This window comes from Montipora capricornis, chromosome 8, assembly GCF_036669925.1.
Source record: "Montipora capricornis isolate CH-2021 chromosome 8, ASM3666992v2, whole genome shotgun sequence".
Lineage (NCBI taxonomy): Eukaryota > Metazoa > Cnidaria > Anthozoa > Scleractinia > Acroporidae > Montipora > Montipora capricornis.
In genome coordinates, this window is record NC_090890.1 from 5,362,514 (window position 1) to 5,372,513 (window position 10,000).

At 42.6% G+C, this 10,000-nt stretch overlaps 2 protein-coding genes across 2 annotated transcripts in view; both read right to left on the reverse strand.

The window, feature by feature from the left end:
- LOC138013609 (tetratricopeptide repeat protein 28-like) overlaps window positions 1-10,000 on the reverse strand; it is a 116,557-nt gene that overhangs the window by 44,829 nt on the left and 61,728 nt on the right. The window lies entirely within an intron of this gene.
- LOC138060441 (dynein beta chain, ciliary-like) overlaps window positions 1,956-10,000 on the reverse strand; it is a 42,170-nt gene continuing 34,125 nt past the window's right edge. Inside the window, 9 exon segments of the mRNA XM_068906208.1 lie at window positions 1,956-2,757; window positions 3,551-3,838; window positions 4,223-4,405; window positions 4,962-5,204; window positions 6,119-6,238; window positions 7,042-7,233; window positions 8,616-8,843; window positions 9,149-9,217; window positions 9,469-9,676. Of these exon segments, the coding sequence (XP_068762309.1) occupies window positions 2,428-2,757; window positions 3,551-3,838; window positions 4,223-4,405; window positions 4,962-5,204; window positions 6,119-6,238; window positions 7,042-7,233; window positions 8,616-8,843; window positions 9,149-9,217; window positions 9,469-9,676 (1,861 nt within the window). The 3' untranslated portion in view covers window positions 1,956-2,427.

Consider the following 10,000-nt stretch of genomic DNA (forward strand, 5'->3'; position numbering starts at 1 on the left):
ATTCAGAACTATAGACTATCCCTAGTTTTCATTACACTAATAGAGGCGCTACCGTAGTCAAGGGGTTAATCACGTATGGCTCAGGGACCGATTAATCTCTCCCTCTTTGGATCGAAAGTAGCACGGGGGACCCCAAACCGAGTTTTTGCAATTTTTTTTTCTTAATACGTATTTTACGAATGCGCATGCGTTCTGTACTAGTGTGCTTACCACATGAACAAGAGCAAGGAAAAAAATTCAGAACTATAGACTATCCCTAGTTTTCATTGCACTAATAGAGGCGCTACCGTAGTCAAAAACGCTACCATCACAAAAACACTCCTTGCCTTTTCGCGTACTTCTAATCGTCGGAACTGATCCAAACTTTCCACAAAAAGGTTTTTTTTGTTGCTTTTTTCGCTTTCCGGTGAAAAAGTTTTAGCTTAGCAAACACTTAGCGCAATCAATTGCCATATAAGGTCAAAGGAAGGTATATGAGCTGATAACTGAGATTGAGTGAACCAATCGGAGTACGAGAAATGCATTAACAGAGGTTAAAAATTTAATAATTAAGAATTATTCCATGAGCGCGCGTTGGATATGAGATGATAGATAGCCAACGAGGCGCGTAACGCCGAGGAGGCTATAATCATCTCATATCCAACAAGCGCGAGTGGAATAATTGTTTTATTAAAAACGCCCCCAAAATATAGAAAACTAGACTACAATAAAAATAAAAAGGCCCAAAAAATCACGCATATGCTTGCCGTGTTTGTAGATCATGGTATAATGGCTTAGCCACTCAAAACTCTCGAATTGCATTATCCAATGATCCAGTTTTTAATAAAAAGGATTATTCTCCCGGCCGTAAAGCCCAGAAATAATTGGTTCCTTTCCCGTTCAACCCTAACACCTGTCTAACGCCAAACGATTTTACAATGGGGGCTCCCTCGGGCATGAAACCAGTGAAGAGAAATGCCCTGGGAAGGAGGTTGTAACATTTGAACAAGAAACCCAAACAACCCGAGGATAAGCTAAAGAAAGCTCTGGTTTTCGAGGACCCCGAAAAATAAAGGAGTGCTCCAGGCCTTTCCAGTTACCTCAGAGGGTAAAAGGAGCCATGTCGTACCATGGGAGTCTTGGGGAGCGGTGTGGGGTGTAGACCATATCCAACCCGAAAAAGTTACCAGAGAATTTGCCGTTTGGTTTCAGTGTTGTACATAACACCACATTAGTAAAATGTTAACGAGAATTCGTCGAAGAGAGGTAAATGCGCTTAATTTTCTTGTCACGATTCGTTTGCGTTGTCGAAGTGATGGCAGGACGACAATGCAAACTGTCAGTCGGTGGGTAAATCATGATAGCACGAGTATCAGACTTTTCTTAGAAGGGGACCCCTACCCCTCACGAAGGGCTGAAACTCAGTTTAGAACAATGACTGTTCAAGAAACTCGTAAAACAGAAGAAACGAAATCTGAATGGTGGAATCGTTTAATTTGAACTGACATGCAAAGAATGCGCATGGCTAACTAGTGGCAATCCTCATCCGAGTAAAAGCGCAGGTTTCGAGCGAAAAAAGAATGTTCGCAACGCTATTATTTTCAGACCATGGGAGTGTTCAACAATAAACCACATATGGCCAAGCGGGGTGTCTATTGCCTGTCGCTCTTCGACCTGAAAAATGGCCGATGGAAATTTACATAGCAACCGGGCCCGTAGGACCCCCTTTAAAAGGCGCCGAATCTTGGTCTGGCTGTGGTTGAACCAACGACTTCCCGCACCGCGCTCCGATGCTCAACCAACTAAGCAAAATGTTCTCGGAAGCTTTCTTTGGCAATGATGGCAACTGTGTTCAACACTGCCTAAGTTTGCACCTGAAAATGGATTACGATTCTTTTATTGAGAAAAGTTTTCCATCATCGCCGAGCCCGCTGACTCCACTGGAAGCTATTCTAGCCGCGCAAATTAACACAAAATTAAATCAGACTCGTTTTTATTTCACAAGCAATATATACACATAAATATTTTCACACTTCGAAAGTGCTACGAAACGAAATCAGTTTCCAATGCCACTTGGTGAGCGAGTTGAGAGTGAGTACAAATCCGAATAATTCTCAAAGATGACACGCATGTTTGCAAGTATGAGAGAAAGAAGGAGAACATAATCCTAATGTTTTTCAAAGATATCACTAACCAAGCAGAAAGCGATTTAAGTTTGTGGAAATCAAGATTCGTTTGGAGCGATAACACAGAATCTTCAGATAATACAATTAGCAAGCTAACGACCAAAATAAGTGACATTGAAGATTAACACCGAAATTTTACACACATTTCTTGCGAATTTCGAAATCAGTTCTAAACGCTAAGATATGCTAAAAAATCATCAAAGAACCAGACAAAAAAAGACCCTTGTCAACGGTACATATATAAACACCCAATGTACGCGTTTCAACAGCTCAGCAGCAGAGCTACTCCTGCCAGAGTCCACTTGGCAGGAGACTCCTTGGTCTTAAGAAAGAAGTTCCACACATATGTAGGGCCTCGCTGTCTTGTCTTGTAAACAGGGCACTCGTACACGTTCTTGGTTTCCTGTTTGTCCACTGGTATGGCCCGAACAAACATCACAGGCATACCAGGAGTAAGCTCTTTCAGCCTTGATTCAGCAATCATGCCTGTCTGTGTGTCCCAACGTGCGCCTTCCATAAACAGCCCGTGTACATAGGCGCCTTCCCTGGGTGGACTGTTAAAATCTTCCTTGTTCTTCTTTGTTACATCCACCTAATAAAACACACAGGTAATATATCTAGAGCTCTTCACGGTATACAGTTGAAAGCATCAAGGGAAGCTTACCCTAATTTCGTTTAGACAAATTGCAGGCCCTTGGCCAGGTCAAGGCGTTGGCCCCGTGACAATTCTAACCTAACCTCCCCCTTACAGCAAGGTGTGGAAACGCCCTTGTTAAGACGACTTTCTGTATATTAGGCACCAGTTGAAAGATATATATGAAATACATCATATATTGCACTGCGGGTGCACTCTGCAGTGCAATATATGATGTATTTCATATATATCTTTCACTCATAATTACTTATCACGGGAAGTTGTGAACTCAGAGGTGACCAGCTCCCAACGTCAGTGGCTTCATAGCTCAGTTGGTTAGAGCATCGCACCGGTATCGCGAGGTCGCGGGTTCAAATCCCGTTGAAGTCCTGAAAAAATTTCAGGCTTCTCGACGCAATAGAAATTTGCGCTCATCACTGCGAGACAACATGGTTTCATTTCATTTGATAGGCACCAGTTGTTCAACTTTATCCAGTGGATAAGTCAATATCCTTCAGTTTCAATCTCTGCAAAGATTTCAGTATTTTACCCTCCTAGCTGTGAATATGCACACTCTAAGCACATCTACTTAAAAGGAGTGTAAGAAAACTCTTGGCCAACATTTAACGTTAAGTATATTTTTCACTCTGGACACTGTGGATAATGACGTATCCAATGGTTAAAGTTATCCGCCCTTGGAGCAACTGGGGCCAGAAGGAAATGGATAAAGCACACGAGCGACAGCACTTACTTGCAAAGCCATCTTGTCCAATGGCCATTCATTCTTTCTCGCCATGGACTGCTCAATGGCAGTAAGGAAAGATTGAGGATTGAAGAAACCTGAGAGCCAAACGACATTGGGCAAACAGAAATCCGAAGTCCAACTCTCTAACTCTTTGATTCGCAGCAACAAGTCCACAAACCATGCGGCCAGCCCTGACATGGACGGGTAAGCACGGCGCGTCCAGGATTCGGGGACATCATCCAGGAAGAGTGCATTGCCCAATTCCTCCATGTCAGCGGTGATGGTCAGTTCACCCTACAAAGAAAAAATTCGGATACACGTCTTGTCATCAAAAGACCGACATGAGCTCAGTTTTGATGACCATCGCATGAATTGTATAGATAAGACGTTTCAAAAATATTCCTGATCTCGTGTTTTCATCACAGTTGGGTGATTTGTTTTGAAAAGAGAGCAGCCTCAATTTCAGAGTTTCCCCAGAGCAAAACATAAAGATGTCTGCTGAGAAACAAACCAAGAGCAAAAAAACGAGAAGTATGTCTCTTCTTTAAGGTCTGAAAAGTCAACGAGCAAGGCAGCGACACATCTAGAAGAAGTTTAGAAGAGGGATTAACCGTTAACGAAATCAAATGAAACTCGAGGGTAAAGGGGAGTCTAAATTTTTAACGAAGCCGGTCTTACTTTCAAACCCAAGTCCAACTCTTTCAGGGATCGTTTGATCTCACTGGTGAGGATGTTCATCCGCTCACACTCCTGGAATGCGACCACAGTGTACGGTGTGCGATCTTCGACACGAGCCATCATCTCTTGCACGTTGAACTCGTCAGGCAGCTTTTCAAGGATTTCATCCAAAACCTGCTTGACCTGTTTGGAAAACATGTAAAAAGACAGTTTGAAAAATCTTTCAAGCGAATTCCATTTTTGTTCGTTATTTACCTTCGAATTGGTAAAATGATCCCTGAGGATTGGGTTATCGAGCCCTTCAAGGGAATTGACAAAGCACTCTCTCACTTCACTCAACAGAGGATTATAATAAACAATTCCACACTGCGATTCATGGGTCGTATTTGAGGTCGACCCACAGTTAGTATTCTTCTATGACTTCGATTTTTATGTAAAGAACCCCCCAAAACGGATTGCACTATGGGATTGTGCAAGTAGCGAGATGCCTGTGTCACCACCCACGATAAATGGTCACACTATTAAACAAGGACCCTGCCTATTAAAATGGATAGCTCTTCCCCTTCCTGTAACGTAATCCCCTCTTCCACGACTCATCCAAGATGGCGGACTGCCTGAAGAGAAGGGGCGAAAATCACTTCTTATGATAAATTATCAAATGGTCTCGTTGCGGGCTAAACATTTACTACGGAATTACAGGATGAATGAATAAAAATGTGAAAATAGAAGGATTACCCACCTTTTCCTCTCTGGTCTGACCCCCACCGCCCCCGGCCCCTGCATCCCTGGGTTGCATTTCCAAAACGGTACGGAAGAGATTGTCCGAAGTAGCCGTCAAGAAGCCGATCTCAGCATTAGGGTGCAGACCGTATAGGTAAGGGCTCTCGGCTGGTAACACTTCGTCGATGTAGTTGTGATAGGTTTTGTAGTCCGAATTTGGAGGGATAGGAAATCCCGGTGCAAGGTTCATCTCTCCTTCAAGCTGCAAACATAAACACAATTGAGAGATTAGCGGGATTTACCATCACGTTTGTAGCAAACGGCAAACGCCCGGCCGAAATGTGTATTCATTTCTTGCCTGAGCAACGAGCAACTTCTCAAAGGAGAAAGACAACTGAGTAAGAAAGAGGGAATTTTCATAAACGCGAGTAATTAGATGCAACAGTGGCTCAGTTACGTTGGTTCAGTGAGCACCGGGCTGCCATGCGGGAGGTCGTGAGTTCGACGAAGGACGGACCAACACTCAGGATCTTGAAATAACTGAGGAGAAAGTGCTGTCTTTGTAATGTCATCTCAAAATGGTTGAACTCTCTAGTCTTCTCGCATAAGGACTATAAACCACAGGCCCCGTCTCACAACCCGACCCTGTGGGACGTTAAAGATCCCCCACACTGATCCCGGTGTTGTGATTTGGTCTTATTGAGGACCACAAGTTCATTAGCCTATGGCTATTACGAAAACTTCACTTCGCGCTCAAGTTGTACATATAAGACGATGTGTCCCTTTAAGTCTAAGCATTTGCTACCTATTTCCAACAATAAGGTTAGGGTTAGCGTCATTTTTAGCTTAGGGTAAATGCAGCTGTTTATCAGTCCTTACTCGAGGAGAAGCCCTTGGGGAAAGTCTGTATGACGAGACATTCTGAGAGAGGAGAAAGGGGTTACGCTTATTGAAATCCGAGCCGTGCATCTAATTACCTGCATTTCTGGACATATCTGTGTTTTTAGGACAAACAGTAGCCTACTCTTCGCAATTTTGCAATTTCATGTAAACGCGATGACACAAATGCGACGCTTAATTTCTCCATAAAGCTTTGAGTTTGCCAAGAGATTCATGTGCAAATGGTTGGACATTGGAAATTCCGAGAAACTATGGTGACGTTTGCAACACTCTTACCATGTCGGGTTTCATGTACTCCTCTAAGTAGGTTTTACACAGCCTTCTGTCCCAGTCATCTGTAATGTGTCCTCCGTACATGATCTCACCGAATAAGTAACGCAGATCAGTCCATGGAACCTGAACGAGGAGACAAAAAACACAATCCACTTCTTAATCCAGTTTGTCGGTTCTTTAATCTGCTCCGAGAAGTTTTTCTCCGGGTACTCCGGTTTTCCCCTCTCCAAAAAAACCAAATTTTGAATCGATTTCCCTTAATTTCAATTTACAGTGTCCCAAATTAGTGCTACAGCGCTAAAAGATTAGACACTTAAATAAAGTTCCTTTCCTTTCCTCAGTTTCCTTTTTCCTTTCACACTGCACTCACAACTATGTCTGAGCTGACTTCTACGGAGCAAGCGTAGCTCGCGATTCTCAATCTTGTGTCGCCATATTTCCACCATGTAGTAAATATGGCTCAAACGCGAGCCCATTGAATATTCGTCCCATGAGGTCGCGGGTTTGCGACCCGCACGGTCTCAAGCAAAAGGTGCTGCCTTTCTTATCTCGTACGCAAATGACTGGACTTTCAAGTTTTCTCGGACAATTAGTCCCCGTCACAAAACTCTTGCTTGTAAAATTCTTTGAAATTTTAAAGTATTCACTTACATAACAACAAAGAGCACGACACTGAGTTCCCGGCTTTGTGGTCTGAGTGCCTATTCTCTCCAGCAAATGTGGCCGGCTCAAAAAGTCTTACGGTGTATGAGGCCATGCAGGCAAAACTAGCCTTCAGTCAAAAGGGACATTTTCGGGTTTTGGGAATAAAACTACAGAATTTTACCTTAGTGCCATTTTAATTCTCTCGTAGTGACAAAACGGCGTTCTTTGTTAAGCCAAAAAGTGCCGAAGTAAACAAAGATCGGCCTATCAGTTTCGCTCACCTTGGCATTGGCCTCAAGGTAGTTATAAAGTACATTTACACTGATGGTCAGGTCACCAGTGTTGAATGGGTAAGATCTGTTCCATCCCTGAGGTCCAAACTTACGGCGCTCAGCTACGCATGCGTGGAAATAGCACAAAGCGAACAGTATGCTCTTGAATTCATTCTCTCGGGCGCACATTTCAAGTGTGTCCTAAAAACAAAACAAAAACAACGTCATGTTAAATAGGCCATTCCGAAAAAAAATCATATTAGTTAAGTCGATAAATTGCGCTATGTAGGTTTCCAAAGAACAAATGGTTGTTGCCTATTAAAAAGGAACGAAAATATCACAAGAAGAAAAAGAATAACAATCATTTTATCGAAGTTTAAAGCTCATATATATACCCCAGCAGAAGTGCTCTACAAATCCGAAAGACTGTAAGTGAAAGGAAATCAAATTAGATGGAGCGATGTACTTTTTTAGAAAAGGCGTGGTACCTTAGACACATGCAGATGATATAGCACTCAACCGTGGACGCATACAAAGCTCTGTAATAATTTGTGCAATAATAAGGCCCCTAACGGGAAAGTGTCTGTAACATGTTGAAAGATGTTATTTATCGTTCTTGCTTAAAACTCCCAGTCACTTTTTTTCGTCCTGAAATCATTCCTTCTTGGTGTTGCTGTCAGTTGATTGCCATCTTGGATAATCTGTCGTGCTTGAATGGATTCCAACAAAATCAGAGCTTAAAGCCATCCCTTTTATAGAGCGTCTTCGTGTTTACGGATACTCGGGAAAAAAATTGCTTGCTTTTTTGTAGGAGTCCAGAAAGAAAAAAATGCGTCATTTCGACACATTCAGTCCTGTTAGTACAGCGGGACAATAATTGTGACCTTAACCAAGTTTAATGGCCTCGCTTCAAAGAGACTCCTATAGCTCAGCGGTAGAGCATGCGAACTAGTAATCGGAAGGTCGTTGGTTGGATTCCCACAAAGGAGAACTCGAAATTTTTGCGAGTGATCCCTGAGTCATCATTGATGTAGGACACACACCTCTTCATGCTTTTACCACCTCCTTCATTACAAATCAAAAGTTGGTGTTTTTCTTTTCAACGAGAGAGAAAAGCAGAAAAATACGGAGGAAACCACTCCAAGCAGAGTAGAGAACCAACAAACTTGACTCAAGCCAAACTTGAGCCGCCAACTCCGGGAATCAACCCACGACATAATGGTGAAAGGCAGTGCTCATACCATTTGGTCAGTCCTGCTGCAGATTTTTATGAGGAAATTATCATATACTCAGAATGAAAGTACTGTATCTAGGATACCTTTACGATGTATTTTAAATGTTCGTCTCTACGTTCATTAATCCCTAGTTTCTGGAATGTAGAAAATTAAATTCTTCGTTTCGAGTATTTCTTTCGAGTATTACATGTCAGCCAATTCAAGGCGGAACCCCACCGAAAGAGCATAAAATGGGTGACAGCGAGCTAAGTTACTTGAGTGAACTTCATCCAAGACCCTAACTCGAATGTACTCCGGTATAATAAGAACCGCATGTACAACACAAATCTACCAAATTGTTGTACTGACCTGGTTAAAGTTGTCGAGCGCCTGATGTAAGTTGGCCTGCATTCCTGTGGGTGGCTCATTTGTAATCTTGATCGAGGACTCTAAAATTCCTTGAGGGATGATATGAGACTCGGGCGTGCCTGCGGGTTCAGCCGAGATGTATACTCGATAGTTCTCATGGCTTCCTTCGCTGTAAGCCTCTAGTTTTTTCTCCAGTGTTGGAAGCCACTTCTTTACAAGATGGATATTCTAGGAAAACGGCAAGAAAAAGCTGCTTAGCTGTCAAGTATTAAGCCCGAGATTGGTTACATTTTACGTCCGTCAAACTGGTCAATTTTTGTCCCGTAATTAGTGCTTCTCTCACTGCAAGAGCATTCGAAACATTATCGACCCGCGTAAAAACAGAATAGATTGAGAAAGGGGAAAATAAATGACTGAATGTAAATATCAAAAGATCGAAATAACACAAACTATAGAACCTACAAATACAATGTTGCGTAAATTTCATAAAAAGCGAGTGACTTTGGCAATTATGTCATAAGGATTTTATTTACCTGCAAAATAACCCAATGTCCTTCCTTTCCCGCCAAGTCAAGACTCTGCTCTGCAACGATTTCTTGACCCTAACAAAGAAACACGTTAAATGTCAGTCGTCTTACTACATAAAATAAAATAAAATAAAATAGACGAGAGAAAACAGCCGGTATACCAAGCGCCCGGGAAAAAGACTGAACTCCTTACGCGAACGAGCGAGGAAACACTCGCACCAAACTTGAACGCCTTTTTCATCTGTTGAACACTTTTAAAAATATCGCGTCTCAAAATGCGGGTACATAGAACAAAACAACATAAACGCAATGCGTCCGTTACTCACCTGTCCTAGAGAAACATTGTGGAAGTTTTTGTTATCAATGGTGAAACCGATTTTTTTCCCCAAGGCCTCCACGTCCTTCAAAGGGTCCACACCTGGGGAAAGGATGAAGAAGATTGGCGTTCCAGGCCCGCTCTCCTCATACGACTTTGCAAACTCCACTTGACGATTCTCCACGTATTTTGAGCCCATCTTCTCTTCGACAAAACCGCTGTAGAGAGGAAGGCGACACAAGAGAATTGGTATGAGCAAAGCGATTTCTAGATACATCAGTTGTTGTCATACAAGTTGGTACAATCCCAACAGAATCGGCTGCTCGGATGAGCATCGGTCGACGGTGCCGCATGTTGTATTTCATGGCACTACCGCATGTGCGATCCTTTATTTTACAGACATTTCAGTGTTAATTGGCTTGAACACTTCTCAGAGGTCGAAATGGAAAAAAGGGACTAAACTAGTGATTTGATCGGAAATGTTGGGGGTATGAAGTTCTTCATTGCACCACGACAAGCTGCGTAAACTGTTGAAGCTGGGA